The sequence below is a fragment of the Parambassis ranga genome, chromosome 3 (genome assembly GCF_900634625.1).
Source record: "Parambassis ranga chromosome 3, fParRan2.1, whole genome shotgun sequence".
Taxonomy (NCBI): Eukaryota; Metazoa; Chordata; class Actinopteri; family Ambassidae; genus Parambassis; species Parambassis ranga.
This window is the reverse complement of record NC_041024.1, coordinates 18,140,231-18,159,156: the sequence shown is the minus strand read 5'-3', so window position 1 is coordinate 18,159,156 and position 18,926 is coordinate 18,140,231. Positions and strand designations below refer to the sequence as shown.

Sequence of the window (18,926 nt, the reverse complement as noted above, 5' to 3'; positions counted from 1 at the left end):
ATATTCACATGTAATGTGCCATGAAAGGCTGTTACCGGAAATGAACAGGAAACAGTGCTGAGAATCCATAGGATCAGGTCTGTGCAGTAATAATTCACATAGGTCACAACACATAACAATGATCACTGTGAATGATGGAGTAATGCAGCAGCTCTTGCTACAGGCCTTTCCACTTTATCCCAATAACAATAAGCCAGAGTGAGGTGTCTGACAGGTCATTCTGTTACCACACTGTTATTCCAAAACAGCAGCATACATCACACTCTAAAAATCTTACACCTTTATCAACTCTTTTTCCTATAGCTGAGCTACCCCACCCTTAACCTCTCTCCAAAAGCAGTCTGCAGCCCCCTGGTGTTAATTATAAGACTTTTCCCCCCTGAGCCTGGGTGGGACGTGGAAGTGCATTAATCTTGATTCCTCACTTCAGTGTAAAGGATCATTTGAAGAGATTCCTGCGGTAAGCCCCAAAGGAGACGTGACTCAGTACCAGGAGAAAAGTAGAAGAAGGGGGAAAGGAAAGAGTTCCAGTTATTCTGCAGTCACACTGGGACACCAGGCCACCTCAACAGCAAAGTCGATCATTTACCCTTTTAACACTTATATCCTCAGTATGTTAATCTGGATGAATATTCAGAGTCACACAGGATGACATGCCAAGCATCTCCCACCTGTGTTGTGATTGATTTGTTCCCTGATGTAGCATGAAGGTGACTGTCACCTTATAAGCCAAACTGAGCAGAGCCACGCAATGGATGAAGGACTGTAACATGTTCATGTCTAAGCGCTCACAATCAGCCTCATTTCATCTTGCATATTATCCCATCATGTATACACACATGGGTCTATGCCAAACTTTGCTTTTAAAGACTTTTTGTACATGTTTTGACAAATGATGATTAAAACTGCTTTCAATGTGTAAAAATAGTTTGGTACTCATTTAACAAACGATTGCTGCCACATTTACCTTTACCCCACGGCGTCCTTTTGGTGATGTAACAGGCTATTGAATAAACAGCCATCTAAATACACAGGACATTTAAAACCACTAATAAGGTGCATGGGAAATGAAACCAATCACTAGTTTAAAGACTAAAAAATAATCTCCAAAACATTCACACATCAGTGTTATCAAGTGGGTTTCAACAGAATCTCCACTGTTCCACTTGATTTTGAATGAGTGGCCCTGCTTATCTCATTAGTACAATAAAAAAAAGCACTGAAGCAGTTAGCATGCTGAGAAGTCCACATTTTTAAGCTCCCCGTGTCTGAACATGAGCCACCTTTCCTGCAGTTTAACACTAATGTGTGCACACTTCAGAAAGTTATGCATGAAAGTCACCTCGCCGTTCACTAAACAATATGTTTAGCCATATTCCCATCACAGTGGGGGAGTGTTCAGTGTTTAGGTATTTTGCCATCTGTAAATTCTGTTGCTGAACATATTCTCTTTGATAGCCAGTAACTTTGTAAACAGTACTGTGGGATCCATTTGAAATACCAACCCATGCTTGTGAACAAACTAATTTAGGTTTCAAAATTGGATGCCACTTTGTTGCATGCTGGGAATGGAACATTTTAGATGTGACATCATCTGACATCCAAGAAGGACACTCAGATATCACGGTGCTAAAAACAGCTTGGATTTGACAAATGTTCAGAAAGCATTAGGCAGAGAAACTGCCAGTGAACACCTTGAGTGTTGAATATTAAGTGATGCGAACAGGCTAGACAAATGCCGTGACCTGGTGACCACACACCAAGCATGCCATGTCATCATCGTGGAGCTCAACAACATATGTGCCTGTACTGTGTGGTCATGTGTTGATGTCTGCAGGCATGCAGATCATAGCATTTTATATTACTTATGTCCATACTTTGGTGCACAGAGCTTGCTTATGAAAACCCTCAGAATATCCACTTGCACATAGTGTCTACTTTGATTAGTGGGATAATCACTTTGTTTTGCTTGTCACTTTTTACCATCTATACATTGATGCCATATCTCAGGATCACAGCGTCCAGTTGCCTGTATCCATGCATGCACTTCTGTTTGTGCACTTTAAACATCAACACACTGCTGTTTTTGTACGCAGTCTCTCATCTGCATCATGAGTAATCTATGGTAGTTAATTGAGCCCAGAGGCAGTTGGTTTCAATGAAGGCTCCTGTTCCTTTCTGGCGAAAACAGGAGAGAAGGAGCTCTCTGGAGAAGGCAGCTCTCTGTCGAGAGGCAAACAGAGCAGAAATCCTGCCGTGTTCATTAGCTGTCATTGATCAGTGATTCAGTTTCTCTGCACTCTTACCATAGCTCACAGTTTCATCTCTTAAAAATTAATATAAAGGTAAGAATCTGGAGCCAGCACAGCATTTTCCTCCTTATATTTTATTTTTCATTGCACTATTTTGATGTGGATGGATATTTGCCAAGGTTTTTTCATTGCATACAGAGATTGCTACGCAGAGCACTTGTCCATTCCACAGTTTTCTGATATCAATATGAGCCACTCTATTCAGTTATTGGCTTCCCTCAGAGGCTATCATTGTTGCGACCTATTCCATCACAGGTGATGTACGGAGGAATGAGGCTGCAAAGTATAAAAATGCTGATAAATGGCTTAGACAAAAGCATAAATAATGCAGAGATCAGTGATACTGGAATAGTCAAACTCCACTTCAAGACACCACACACCTCCCCAGAGAGCATCCAACGTAAGTGTCCTGTCTGACATCATCAGTGTCTGCCGGCCTTTACCTGTCACATACAGCACAGAAGAACTGCAGAAATTCTTCTCTGGGTCTTATTGCCCAGATTTCCCACCAAAAGGCCAACATCAGAGAATTCATATCCCATCTCCTACACCTGGCTGCAACAAGCTTTTAAAATACGCTCAGGTTAGTTTCCTCCTTTCAAATTTCATCTCATTTTTTCCACTTTTTATCTCCTCCCTGTCCTTTGAGAAAGTACTGTACTTAGAAAACGAAGAAAGAAGAGCCTGAGCTCCTGCAGCCAAAAAAAGAATAACAATGAGATGTATTCTTAGCATGACAGTCCAGAGTTTAAGTGAATATATAGGGGTGAATTAAATCAATATTTCACAACTCTGCAGCAGGAGCTCCAAAAGGGCCATTATGTAGCACTAATTACACCTATAGGGCCTATCTTTAAAAAAAAATGTAATCTGTACTCTCATTGGGATTCATCGAAAGTCCTCAGGTAGATGACCGGGCTCGTCCATACTGTTCCTTATTTCACTGAGTTTTCTTTATTCCCTTCATGTCTGCCTTTGAATATTTATTCTCCTCTCATTTGCAGCTATCTCTGGCTAGGCGAACGTTCTACACAGCACCATTCATCATTCCCTCTTAATATATATAAAGAATAAAAAGACTTAGGAAAATCATTGTAAATTATGAACAGAAGGCTCACAATGCACTGCACAATTTCACCTGGGAAGCTGTAAGGCTTCTCCAGACAATGTAACTTCTCAGATGTTATTTTTTTAAGCCAGATGAGTCAGGTCTGTGATGTGAAACAATAACTCCAATGCTCATAAAACAATACACGGAAAATCAGTATTTTTAACTTTTGAAAACTGCACTACTAGAACTCAAACTATCAGTAAGAATCCTTCCTGATAATTTTGAAGAGTTCAAAAGTAAAATGATAATAATTTTATAAAATAACCCAAAAACTTTGACTTAGAAACCTTAGAAACCTAGAAACACTTTCTTTCTAACACATACTAAAAGAACATGCACAGCACTCTTTCATGGTAGAAAAAGGAGCAAAGACAACAGCTGCTAACATATACCCTAACGGTTCTTTGTCTTAAACACTGATTCCAGGTTTTATTAACTAACTGTTGCCTTAATGATCGGCCCATTATATTTATGGTGGCAACAACAGTGTACACACTCTGCAGAGCACTGAGCTTTTCACAATGCCGTCTGTGTGTTTTGCTGCTGGTAATGAAACAATAAAAGTTTGAGTTGATAAACATAAGTCACGAATGAACACATGTATCGATAAGGCAAAGGTTTATGAAAACAAAGTGCCCACTGACTCTAAAACGACTTAATTAAATGCAGAGCCTTGCTTTATTAAATAAGATATGCTGCACTCTGCATAAATGAATTAATCGATACCAAAACTGCCACACAAATATTAGAATAATTGATCCAGGATGATTCAGCAGCAGGGAGGTCTAGGGGCCTGCAGGATATTACCTCGCAATAACAGTGGTGAAGGTCAGTGGATACTACAAGTAATGACAAATGTCCTCTCTTTGACTCCTACTGGCCAGACTTTATTTTGGCTAGTTACAGGAAATTACTTTCTGCACCTTCCATCATCTTCTACTCACTCTGCATGCTGCAGTTTTATGGCAATGACCAATCAGGGTATAATAAAAACAAGCTGTAACTGTCCAACCTTGTAATAAAAAAAGTATTCGCACAACTGACACCGAACTGCTGGTTATTAAAGAAAGAGTGAGGCCTAGTAAAGAGCACACAGAGTGGGTCCATACTGTGAGAATGTGAGGGAGCAGTAACCCACTGGACCCAGGAGACCTCATCAGCTATGATTGTCAGATGGTTGGAAAGCTTAGGAAACATTTGTACATCTATTTGTGACTCTTTTATGTGCACAGCACCATCTATGTCCTCTATGAACTCCACAACAAGTGGTATACAAGACACACATGTAAACTCACTCTCACTGTTACAGAGGGAATCCTTAAAAATAACCACCTTCAGTCTAATAATATACAATAATTGAGGTACTAGAGAAAAAACACACCACCAAATTTACTCCTTGAGAAATGCCTAGCATAATTTACACAGTCAAAAGAAAACATTTTTGGCAACTGGAAACTGAAAAGAAAAGGTCAACACAAAACAATGCTCAGTATTTAAAATAATATCCCCACAAAACAGAGGTAGAAAAAAAGCCATAAATGGATTCGATCTAAAGGTATAAATATTCTGGTCTCTGTAGAGCATCTGAATATCCTTTAGGCTGCAAAAGCGTGGGTGTTTGACAGCTAAAGGAGGGAGGACAGCCAAGTGTAAAACAGCCAGGGGCTGGTCACTGGGAGTCTATCAACACTACAGCAAAGTGGCAGGTAACATACAGACAGCAAAATATAGATATATTTGAGATATCTAGACATTGTGTCTGAATTACCTATAGGCAGAGGACATTATATATCCCTCAATCTGTGAGGTAGAGTCTTTACATTGAGGCTGTACTGATGAGGTTCCAGTCAATATGGTCACATCATCCCCATATGATCAATAACAATTCCCCACATGCTCTATTGGGACAATCCAGGGACTAATGTGTTTGTCTGTGTTTTCAGTTAACACTTCCCTTTGTCAGGGTGTTCATTTGACTCATGCACTAATTCAGAACAAACCACAGTAAAGATCAAGTCAGCCAGTTACAGAACCACTACCCAGCAATCAATCCAAGTCAATAACCCCTGCCAACAAATGTCAGCAGCCATCTTTCCTGTCCTCATCTGGTGTAGAGAGTGTCACTGTCCATGGTGCTGAACGCCTGAGAGCAGAGCTTCAATCCTGACAGATCAAGGACTTAGACACATTATTTTGTGGTAGTGTGAAGGATACTTCCTGTAATGTACACTTATAATAACTGCACTGTTAGATATCAACCTTTAATGCATGAAATCATACATAAGCTATACAAATCAATGCTTTGTGTTGCTGCAATTGGGAAAATTGTAGTTTCATTTTAAAGATTCTTCATTATGTATTACAGATAGTCATATCTCTAAAGTGAAGTGTAGCTTCATGGCGATGCAAAGAACTTTGTTATGCTTAATGTAACTCTTGTATTATTACACTGATCATGCTTTTTTGTGGGTCCAGTGAAGTCACTAAGCCAACAATAGCTCAGGTTCTTTGGCAAAAGAGTTTTGCATTGACCTTGTTACTCTATGCTATTTTCATGCTGTGTAATAACACAGTTTTGCAGACAAAGGTGACCCTTCTGGTAAGATAAACAGCCATGATGTACCAAGAAATATACAGGGGGGCGCGAAGAGCCAGAACGATGGGTTCATCTTTGACTGCACTATTACTACTGCAACCAGGATAAGTAAGATGTGCCTAATGGAAACTTGTCAGTAAGCATGGATTTTTTATACCAGTACAATGGAAAGAAATTTCCTTTTTAGCATATGAAATACACAAAAAAGTAGTGACAGAATGCATTAACGTTGTAGAATCATCCTATTAATGTTATTATGTAAAACCCGTATTGAAAACACCAAAATGGTCTGCTGCAGCTCCTCATGAGCAGAGGCTGATAGTTTAGTGACATATGTATAGTTGCAACAAGACAGAAAAAGAAAGAAGACGAGCATGACTCACCCTAACTGTTTACCTTTAATAAGACTGTGGCATTGAGGGGCCCAGGAAATGTATACTTGCATGAAAGATAAAATGAAATTGATTTGTCATATCAGCTTGTGACCCTGTGATTCCTGAAATCAAAATGTCAAGACTTCTCATATTCTTGACTGTCTGCTGAATTAATGCAGCCCAGCCTCATTACAGCAGCACTTACCCATAGCAAGCAGACACACTGTGTCCTCCGGAGCATTACTACTGAGTATACCAGACAGTTGTGATAAGGAGAAAAAGGTGCGACACTTGAGCAACACATAAAATGCAGATGCAGTTAATGACACAGGCATAAAAAACACACTTACCTTTACACTTGACCTTAGCATTTCAGTTGTGTCATAGCTGAAAAAAAGAACAAACGACAATGAGTTCCATAAACTGAATCAAACATTTTCAACTACTGTGAACTGGTCAAGTTTGCATCATTGTAACTTTCATGTCTATTGTCTCATAGAGCAAAACATTATCACAGCTTTGTAGTCATTATCCTGTCTCCTCCTCCTTCAGCACCCCTCCTCCTCTGTTCCATCTCTGTGCACCAACCTTGCCATGGCTAACAGGAAGCAGAGGGCACAGCGCTTTATTTAATTAGTCACAGCAGCTGAGTGCTCATGTGGAACCAAACAGGAGAGGCAGATTGGGGTAGTGAGATGGATAGGCACTCTCCCACCGGGCCTTGGCTATGCTGTCAGAGGAGCGTAGATTACATGACAGAAGGGGGATTGGAGAAGGAGGGGGTGTATGGAAGGAGGATGTAAATGGCGCCTGTACAGGGGGATTCATCCCAGAAAAAAAAAAAGGATTTCCTTCCCTTGTCTTCTCACAAACAACTCATGGGAGTCTTACTTTTGCCTAATATATAAACAAGTTAGCTTGTGGCATGTTGTTGTGATGTACAGCACCTAGTGATTTGACTGCTTTTATTAACTGTGACAACACTCATTATTCCAAATGATTTAGGGGCTGCGAGTTTTCTTCTCTCTCTTCTGACAATGATCAGGTGGCCTTTTCCTCATGGAGCAGCAGATAACCTTCGAGAGGGTGTAGAAGTAGCTCAGTGTGCCGCACATTCTTGATCAGCTTTTTCCAGAACCCAATGCAAGTATTATTTTTCTCCCCTATTCCCTTTTGTAACACACACACTTTCTCATGATTTAGGTGAAGCAAGAAAGCATAGATGGGAAATATATTTAAAGGATGTGGTGCAATGTGAGAAATGTAAGTTGTGATGTGAAATTTGTATTCCCATTAATGGCCACACAGCATTATCCAGGCCTTCAGCAGAAAAGCCTCCCAGAGTTTACCCTCGGCAAAAAGACAACATTAAACATGTGGCTTATGGTATGGTGCTGAAACAGGAAGGAATGTGAATGTATCGCCTGAATAATGCTATGCTCTGGAACTGCAGTTGTGTGCAGGGAGTTCTTTTAATTAGCACTCTTCAAGTTATCCAGTGACCCACATCTAATAATGAAGGCAACATGAATGTTCTATTTACATATCTTTCGTCAGTAATGTGTGATCGCTGGGAGAGCCCAGTGGTTGAAAATGTGGTGCCAGTAAAAAGAGAGGGCATGTCAAGCAGAGTTGCCTGAGGCTGCTTTCCAAGACTCTCCATTCGAACTGAGGCGATGTGGAATGGTATTATAGTAACCTGCAGGTTTGTCAAACTGGGTTATGTTACGAATCCTATCGTATTGGTCTGTAATACCATGCTCTCTAAATTCCAAGAGTTTAGCACCTCAGTGGTATTAATCAGTTAAATGACAAAATAAAATAAAAAAATTGTCATCTCTATGTAACTTGACAGAAAGAAAATATAATATTCACAGAGGTGACTTTGACTCAGGTGCAGCTGTCCTTCTCACTGTCTGTATGCTTGAGTCACCTTCTCAATGCCTCAGCTAGCCACCTTCAAATCAGCACAACATTTAGGGTGATGAGCTGCTGGGCTTGATGCTTTAATATGATTTTAGCAACTGTCATCCATCTTTCTGCGGTGGCCTTGGCAAGAAAAAGTCAAAGGAGAGTAAAAGGTGGAGCTTCTTTCTGCTCTCAGCCTTATGGGGCTTGATATTTCCTAACCTTCCACCTTCATGGGACCTTGCCTCAGTTAAGAAGGGTTAATATAACCGTTTTTCACATCCTGCTCTCTTTTCAGAGGGTGTGTCAAATTGTTCTTTTCCAACGATTCTTTGTCTGTGAAAGAACTGGGTCACTGACTAGCACTCTCTTCCAGGACCTTGTTGCTAAGGTCTGACTCCTTAGAGTCCAAACTTTTGGGAGACAGGGGCTAGTGCACACAACTGAAGCCAGCGTCTGACAGGAGGAGCTGTACTTGCATGACTGCAACTCCCTCTAAACAGCACATCATGCTCAGATTACTTAACACATTTCAGAGAGGTGAGGGATGAAGGCAGTCAGAACTGTATGCACTGCACATCTCCGCATGCGAATGGGCATTAGTGTAAAACAGCACTTCCTTCTATGTGCTGTGGGTGTGTTTCTTTGCATGTGACTGTGTATTTGTGTGTGTGGAAAGGTTTTCTATTGGCTTCAGCACCTGCAAATACACCCAGAATTTGCAGTCTACTGTTTGTTAAACATTATTTGCCTGTGTTGTAAAAGCAACAAAGGGATCCAACCTCACTGCAAATGAATGAGCCCAGGTCCCTAGTTATCACTGGTTATTGTTCCAATCAGGCTGGCTTTGAAAGGGGAGGCATACTCTCCTTTGGACAGCTCATTAAGATAACACACAAACGTGGCTCCCCATCATCCTGGGTTTATTAAAGTGGGGCTCATTTCAGCTCCTTTGTCTCATGCAGGAACCTCTGCCTTTGTCAGCGCAATTGGAGCCAGATGGCAAAACAAAGCTGCCTGTCTGGATTGCTTAGAGAGTGATCTCAGAAGACAGAGCTATTAGCTTGACTTTACAAGCTCACTGTCTACAACGTCCACCTGGATCAACCAGGTACATGAATGATGACAAGAATGAGTGAGAACAAGAGCAGCTGCAAGTTGCTGCCTTGTTACTAGAGCAGGCATACTACAGTCTCCCAGCTCAATTTTCCTTTGCCCAACCCCTTTAGCTAAAGCTGAGCTATTAAGTCTCGCTTGTTGCGGGATGGCTGACCCCGCTCTTGGCTGCACAGATCTCTCTGAAACATTCATGAGAGAGGCAGTAGAGAATAAAAGCCATTGTCCCCCTTCACTCAGAGACTCTCCTTCACCTCTCAGCTTATTAAAATCACATGGTATTAACTTTGGCGTTCACGGAAAGGCTAAATAATTCAATCAGAATAAAGAAGGAGTCAAATGAATAACTCTAATGACATTAACGCTTGAGGGAGAACTGCTCAGGACTGTGAGGGCTAGTTACCAAAGCTAGGCAGACAGAAGAAGCTTGCTCTGCTGGCTAATGGCAAAATTAATTCTGAACTCATAATCACAGTCATACTATGCAAAATATCACTCATCATGGAAAAAAGACACACACGCGCATTTTGTCATGGTTCACTTGTGCTCTTGAAAAGCAAAATAGAAATACTGTGCAAATCTGCAACTCTTACACAATGTGAAGCCACAGGACACACAAAACCTGAGATTTGGAACTTAAAGGACATTAATCATTTTGGTCTATGAACAATTATCATATGGTTTCTTGCCGAAAGCATTGTGATTGCTGCTTCACTTCTGTAAGACATTCCTTTTAATATATATACATAATATATATACATAACAAATAGTTATCATCAAATTCAAAGGTTACTCCAAATGCTATATGACAACAAATTTCAGACATGGCTTAATTAGTACTATTGTTGGCACTTTGTGAAACCAGGAACTTGTTACCATTAAATTCAAAAGACAGAAAAAAAGATAGATTTTATGGTTATAGCTGTGGCTTTGGGGGAACATTTAATATAGAACAGCCTATTGGCATCACTAATTTAGTGCATCCTTCTTCCTCTCTGCCTCAGAAATGTTGGGTCGGTGGTCTTGCCAATGGTATATATATATATATACACCGTATATATATATATATACACCGTATATATATATATATATATATACCATATATATACACCATATATATACCGTATATATATATATATATACGGTATATATATATATATATATATATATATATATATACGGTATATATATGGTATATATATATGTGTGTGTCTGTGTGTGTGTATATATATGTGTATATATGTGTGTATATATATATATATATATATATATACCATATATATACCATATATATACCGTATATATACGGTATATATATATGGTGTATATATATATATATATATATATACACACACACAGACACACACACTAAAGATCAAAAGCTTTAGAACACCCCAATTCTCCCCATTTTTTGAAATTCAAGAAGTTCAAGTCCAATGAATGGCTTGAAATGGTACAAAGGTGATCTGCCATAGATTAAAAAAGGGGGTAGTTTCATTTACCATCAAAAGGCGCTCAGAAACTCAGAAGAACTTTGACAGGAAGAGGTCTGGCAGGCCCAAAGCCACAACAGAATCTGTTAAAAAAGTTTCTGAGAGTCAACAGCTGCGTGATAGGCGGCTCACAGCCTCAAGCACAGCTTAATAGTGGTCATAGTAAGCAAGTCTCAGTTTCAACTGTGAAGAGAAGACTTTGAGTTGCAGGTTTGACAGGTCGAGTTGCAGGAAGAAAGCCATTGCTGTGACATCAGAATAAGAAAAATAGGTTTGCCCGGGTCATGCAACACAGACGATGGACTATTGAAGACTGGAAGAAGGTGATGAATCAAAAGTTGAAATTTTCGGTTCATCACGCAGGATTTTTGTATACCCTTGAGTAGGCGAAAGGAGAGTTCCCCAGTGTGTGACATCAACTGTCAAATATGGGGGAGGAAGCATGATGGTTTGGGACTGGACAGAAGAGAGAAAGCCAAGCAACCAAGAGCTCCAAACATTTATGGGAACTTCAGTCAGAAAAACTTTTGGAAGAATATTTTATTTCCATTCTAGAAAGTGTGTTCAGCTGTTTTATCTATTAAAGGTGGCTACTTTGAGGAGTCTTAAGTTTAGAAAACATTTTGTTTTATAAATTGATTTCATGCTTTATTTTTCTCTTTGTTCTATTATATATATATATTAATGAGACACAATTTTCAATAAAAAAACTGGAAGAATTAGGGTGTTCTAAAACGTTTGACCAGTATACACACACATATGGAGTATCTATAGAATGTCTTCAATAAAGTCCTATCTTATGTTATAGATATTTATATTTATAAATGCAAAATCTTATAAGTGATTTATTTTCCAACATGATTCTTTATTTACTGTGCATAGGTAGAGAAGATTGAAGCAAGGCATCTGGACTTGTAGAGTTTTCTTGAAGACGTTTCGCTGCTCATCCAAGCAGCTTCATCAGTTCTAACTGTTTGGTGGGGAAACATGGTTTATATGTGGTTACAGACCTCAGTGGGTGGGTCTGGGTAAACACTTAGAAACAATAGCACTAAATGTTTCCATAATTACCTGTGATGAGCTGGCTGCCTGGGCCAGGTGTGTCGCACGACTGGCTAACGACTATGAGACTGCCGGAGGGGGACTGGTTGACAGCCCTTTGTTCTTGCTGTGAGTATGTGCAAACTTCCTGGGAATGGATGGAATCACTGCATTGTATGTGGTAGAAAGATGATGTCTGAGGCCACCACCTCTGTTAAGGGAAGGTTTTTCCAGCTTCACATAGATGGCTTCCTTGACTCCTCTTTCAAACCACATTTCCTCTATGTCTAGAATGTGAACATTGTTGTCCTCAAAGGAGTGTCCTTTGTCTTTGAGGTGGAGGTGAACAGCTGAGTCTTGTCCTGAGGAGGTGGCTCTCCTGTACTGAGCCATTCTTCTGTGGAGTGGTTGTTTAGTTTCTCCAATGTACAGATCAGAGCATTCCTCACTGCACAGGACTGCATATATCACAGTCGTTAGACACACCTGGCACAGTCAGCCAGCTCATCACAGGTAATTATGGAAACATTTAGTGCTATTGTTTGTTTTTTTGTTTTTACCCAGACCCACCCACTGAGGTCTGCGACCACATATAAACCATGTTTCCCCACCAAACAGTTAGAACTGATGAAGGTGCTTGGATGAGCAGCGATACGTCTTCAAGAAAACTCTTCATGTCCAGACGCCTTGCTTCAATCTTCTCTACGTATTATGACCCGGATGACTGAGAATCTTCATCAACATGTCACTGTGCATAGCTTTCAATTTTTGAAAATATGAAATTTGTAGAAATCACATTTAGTCTCTTTAATGAGATGTGTAGATGTCAGGGCGGTAGACAACAAAGTAACTGATTGTTAAGTTTGTATACAAAGGTGTGAATGAACACTCATGCTGCTGGTGCATGAGGCCAGTTCCAAGCACAGAATCCACCTCGCCAACCTAGTAGCAATACTATATACTTACTATATACATGTTAACATGTTTGAGGCAGACACGGAGGATGATATTTAACATATCATGTCCTACTGCAATTCTTACTGCCTACATGAAAGCTTAGACTTGACCAGGTGGTGATTGGCTGACCTGTATTTGACTCCTCTTCTTCCAGTACCTTGGCCTCTTCAGCTGTGGAAAGACAGAAGAGTCATTATCAGTGGGAGCCACAGTACAAAGGCAGATGCACAATGTAGTCACTTCATCACAAGCCTATGGTGAGCTGAGCCCTCATAGCTCAAAGGACAAGCTGTGATGAGAGAGCTATATGACGATGAAGCTCCACACAATAGTACCCCCACCACATCATACAGACTCACATACAGAGCCAGATCCACCCCTTAACCTCCTATCTAGTCCTTTCACAAAGACAGTAATCACATTAGGCTTTAGCTGCGGGCTCTCTGAAAACCCACTGTCAACAGAGTTAGGGGGGGAACCCTGTGATGGCTGTCACACTTACATACACACATAGCATGCATGCGCATGTGTGCACACACATACGGGATAAAAATAGCCTGGGACAGTGTATCTATGTGGTAGACGTTTCTTCTGTTACACCATTCACATCACAATCAGGCTGGAGATCCACTATTTAGTGACTGATGCATGAGACTAAATTGATAATTGAACAAAATTGAATGTCAAGACAATATAATTCATATGTTTATAGAGTATTCCTGCACATTTGCCTGGTTTTCCTCCACTTTGACAGCAGAGACTATAATCCTCTGGGGAAATTAAGCAAAAATCCTTATTATTACAGCAGAAGAACGTGCTGGGTTTCCAGATTCAAACAGCCTGTATAAGACTGCTCACACTACATTCCTCAGTTTCTATTTTACTGTCTGTTATAATGTAATCGAAAATCAGATTTAACAAAAACACTTTACTGCATTGTTACTCTGTGTAATGAGGGTATATATACCCAAGGTGAAAGGATTCCATTTTAGAGACCCTAGCACATTTGTTTTTAATATTATACACAAACAAACAACAGTTGTCCTGGTAGAACAGCACTCCTCTTTACATGGTGGATCTTAGACATTTTGTAGCTATTTCAAATATTCAGCATAGCAGGCTACTGTCTGATCCTTTTCTACACCTATATTAAAAACAAACAATTTGGACTCTGAATGTTTCCATTGCTTTCCTTTTCATTTATCTGCTTCGTCTGTTTGGTCGTCATACAGTAGAAAGGAGCATCCTCCTGTATCCATGGATCTCCTTGGATGACACGAAATTGAGGTTGAGGTAGCATATGACTGCACAGAGGCCAATGTTGTCCGACTGGAAATTTTCAAGTACTTAAGCTTGTTGCCTGTGTAATCATTGTGTTAAAAGTAAAACAGAGCTTTACATATTATACATCCTTTAATCTTAGGCCACAACATAACAGTCACTGGTGGTATGATTGCATATTACTAACACACATATTGTCATTAGTCAGATCAAGATATGTTGTAAAGCAGATTCAGATTTTGAGGGCGGATTATATCTATGTCCAGTGTTGAGAAAAATGTGCCATGAAGCACAATGAAAAAGCAATATACACTACTTCACAGCCTTAGAATGGCAGTATAGAATAAACACAGATCTGTGAACCCCTTTGGATTCACCGTTTCATTCAACACCTTCAAATTGACCAACAGTCCTACCATTGTGGCAGCAGTGGAAATACCTTGGGGGACAAGGCTTTGATAGGAGAGTGAAGCTCATTTAAAGGCACCTTAAAGTTAGGGTGAAGATGAGGGCATCTACAGAGAGGGGAGTGAGAACTACCTCCCAGCTTGTACATTGAGTGTTACAGTTGTATACCCCTATTGGCCACATTCAAGATGTGTAGGGGTTAGAGAGAGGGTGGCTGTGCCTCAAGCACAAAAGATGGACAAAACACATAAAAGGGAAAAGAGCGCAAGGGCAGAAACAGCTGATCGTTGTTGGTCATCATCATCATGCCCACAGCTTTTTTATACCGAAGGATTTTAGTGCTATGGCATTGTGGGTGCTCCAAAAAACACACAAGAAAATACGCCCAGTAAGAAAGTACATAGATACATAGTTATTAGATAGTAATATTAATACACTTATTGGGGCCTAATTCATTCTTGTCCCATAGAAACAGTCATGCTTTCTTCTTTGTAAAACCTTTGTGCATTTAAGGCATCAGGATTAATGACAGCTGTATTTTGTACTGCGTAGGCTTTAATTCCTTTTCTCTTCTTGGGAATATTGAATTAATTTTGCTTATTTAAACAATATGAGTTACAGCTTTTTAATGCCTGTATTTTGGTCAGGGTTTTAGCTAATATCACAGGGTTACAGTATATCTGCAAGTGGCACGTAATGTTTAGAGCTGGTCAATGATAGCTTTTGGCCAGGGCTGGGGTAAATCTGTTTTACTTGGGGGTTAAACCCCTTGAAATGTGCACCTCTGTGGTAAAACCCCCACAGTGGAAACAATGCTTCCCTTATGATTTTTATCTCTCACACCAGGGAGATCCGTCCAACATTACTTAGACATGATCCCACGAGTAGATTTGATTAAATCACATGCTTATCTGAATGTAAAATGAGCTTTGGAGAAATGGATCAGTGGCCGTGAATAGGTCAATGAAAGCATATATTAGATACACAGCACTAGTCATTATGTAAAGAAGGCCAGAGAGAAGGATGAATAACAGAGAGAACAGAACCATGTTGCTGAGATACAACACTGCCCCTGGAAATTGAGCTTTTTGCTTCCAATACCGCAAGCTGCTCTGCTCTGTTATGATACACATTCCAGTACTCCACATATATTATGACAGGAAAGAAAAATGACTTACACACTTTTACTGACCCCTCCACCCCAGCTACCCAGACACAGTGATGTGAGAGTCAACTTCAATCTGGCCATACGCGGGAACACCATTAAAAGATAAGACAACCACAATTAGGTTGCAGTTCCCTGCTTCCTGTCGTCCCCACAGCTCCGGTGCATACGAATCCTATTTTAAGCCTTGTCGCATCTGTATTCATACTGCATCACTCTATCAGAAATATAAGAGTCTGCATTATATGTGAATAAGTCAGTGTTCCCACTCTTCAGGTTTGTGCTTGGAAAACACCAAACACTCCAGAAGCATTGCACTGGCAGGGAAGACAATATGACTTAACATTTTAATAAGGCAGACAGTAGATGACCACATAATCAATCCTGCCTTCAGTGTTAGGGATGTAGGCCGACAAGCAGTTCCTCATCCAGCCCACTAAAGAAAAAGGCCCCACACCCCTTAGAGTCCTATGCTCATGGGAGGAACTGCATTATATTTCAGTCTTTCCATTTCATTTGATTTCATATGTTCCATAGAGCTATTTACTCTTTCCTCTGAGTTTGTGTCACTTCCATATTTATTTTTAAACCTCTGGGCCTTGGTGCAGACACTGGCTGACCTTTATTTAAATGTCTCCTCCACTCTGAGCGGATCTCATTACAGCAGAGCTGGTGGCTTTGCACTATCTATCTCATTTCAAAACTTTTTCTCTTTGCACTTGCGGCGATCCTCAGCTATTCCGCAGCGCTAATTACTGGCACCGAGTAATGATGTTTCTCTCTGCTGAAGATATGTCCCATCATCCAACATCCTGCCTACGCATTAAGTAGAACTCCCTCTGGATTCTCAAAGTACCTTGAACAGTTAACATCTCATCACTGCTTTCTGCACTCTCATTGTCCCTCCCATATGACCATTGCAACACATTGCAGTTATGCATATCATCCATATCATCAGCCACCATGTTAGAAGTCTAAGACATCATATTGCATTTTAATGAATGTCCTGAGAAGGGCTGAAGAGGGTTTATCATTCAGCAAGCTCTTGAACTATGGATGGCCAAGATACAGCAACCCAAAAAAAAGAAAGAAAAATTCATTGGTTTTAGTTTTATGTGAATAATATTATTATTATTATTATTATTAATAATAATAATAATAATAATAATAATAATAATAATAATAATAATAATAATAATAATAATAATAATAATAATAATAATTCATATTTATCCTAATGAAGAAAAGACACCAACAAGCGTTTACCCAACTCTGAGAAACTTTACCAGAATTCCATCCCCAATTAATTGTGAGAATATACATTAGTGTTCAACGTGCACTCTTCCATTGCCTCTACCTTCTCTCTTGGCCTCCTCGCAGCTCTCCTTGATCTTCCTGCGGCAGACAGCAGCCAGGGCGATGAGCAGCACCAGCAGACACACAGCCAGTCCAACCGTTACCCACAGAGCCACTGGGGGGAACGTGATGTTCTGACCTGAAGCAGAAAGGGCAGGGGGTGAGAGAGGGTCAGAGAAGACCTCATTATTATACACTCTTGCAGCTAAAAAAAGAGCTCAACTGTCATAGCTGTGTCCATCGCCATTATATTGCCATTTAACTGTTTTGCTATTGGAGGTTCTTGTCATACATTTTTGAAATATCAAGGATGCAGAACTACTAAAACACGATAAGCTGACTCTGATGATGATTATTGCTTACACCATCAGTGCTGTTGCATCCTCTCTGTGTGTTTGACATTTAGAACCAGTGGGACTTTTAGAGAAATTAGAAATAACCGCGAATCTGTACTTGATGTGAACAGCGTCTTCACTAGTTTTCAATTAAGTCACTTGAGTCCTTCACTTGGGTCCAGATGGCAAATAGCTTACAAGTTGCACAAGACTGTGTTGTCATTTCATTCTAAAAGCATTGGAACAAGCTTCAGAGGGTGTTGGCACTAACTATCCCACCCCCTGCCTTCTGCTACACATAACTCAAGATGTCAGAAGTTGTGAAGTGTTTGCTTTAATCCCAATGTCCCAAACATGACTATTACACCAAAAGCCCCATTTCAAGATTAGTAAATATGAAAATGTTGGAATATATGGTACATGTATAGGTTTTCCAACAATGTATTGCTAAGACAGGACTACACTAACGTCACTTAGCAGACAATTGGTTATCAAAGTTAGTGACAGCATCTTGGCAAACTGCAAACGGACGTGGAAAAAAAAACTGGTCAGCAGTGCAGACAAAGCCAAATTTCCCAGGGGAATTTAAAGTGAACAGAGGGAGAAGAAAAGAAAACAGCAGAGCCACTAAATCGCTGCAAGATGACTAGCACAAACAGGCCATCTTCAGATAGTTCCTGCTATGGGTAGTAAGAAAAAAAGACTGAAAAATGACTGGCATGGGAAACATGATCATGAAGTATCTGTAAGGATTCAGCATTAGCTATGAAGACAAAAAGCCAAGCTATAATACAACCCGGGCAAGATGGAGGGCAAAGAGACATATCTTCCATTCCAATTAACGCTCATAAATGAATATATGTAGCTCATGTAAAAAAAAAAAAAAAAAATAATGAAAAAAAAATTCCTTATTTGCCAAGATGGACCAATGAAATTTCTCATCCCTCAACAATGAATCCTAATGACTTTGGGTAGCAGCTGTATTGGCCCCTGACTTTTCTCTAGTACTATTGGATAAAATATATGAAATTCTGCACATCCATCCCATCTTCTACTCAAATGTCATCATCAGGTCACATTTTCAAATTATAATTTTTTTATATGTAGACGAACATGTTTACTAAGCATACTTATAAGCTAAAGCTAAATAGTGACCATTAAATCTGCTTACAATCAGCATGAGCATATTAGCATGCTGACTTCAGCTTTTAACACAAAGCCACCATGTCTGAGTGCACTGTTTTTAATGCAACCCTGTTTTGTTGTCTTGATAATATCCTTTGTGATTTTAATAGGCTAAATAGCAATGAAATATAAATCAAGTCACCACTTGCTTCAAATGTTGTTAGGGCTGATAATAATGTGAATCACATATTACAGCCCACATTATTTTAAGGTCACTATAATCTGTTTGACTTTATATATCTACTTCAAGAGAGCAATACACAAGGCACTATAAAACTCTCTGGCACT

General features: G+C 39.9%; 1 protein-coding gene across 2 annotated transcripts in view; it reads right to left on the bottom strand.

Annotated features, from left to right (window-relative positions):
- The window catches only part of cd276 (CD276 molecule), a 55,444-nt gene that overhangs the window by 3,692 nt on the left and 32,826 nt on the right, over positions 1-18,926 (bottom strand). For both annotated transcript variants that reach the window (XM_028402801.1, XM_028402802.1), the window contains exons 5-7: positions 17,120-17,257; positions 13,038-13,079; positions 6,744-6,780 (exon numbers count right to left, since the gene is read on the bottom strand). In XM_028402801.1, the coding sequence (XP_028258602.1) occupies positions 6,758-6,780; positions 13,038-13,079; positions 17,120-17,257 (203 nt within the window). In that variant the 3' untranslated portion in view covers positions 6,744-6,757. The remainder of the gene's footprint in view (positions 1-6,743; positions 6,781-13,037; positions 13,080-17,119; positions 17,258-18,926) is intronic.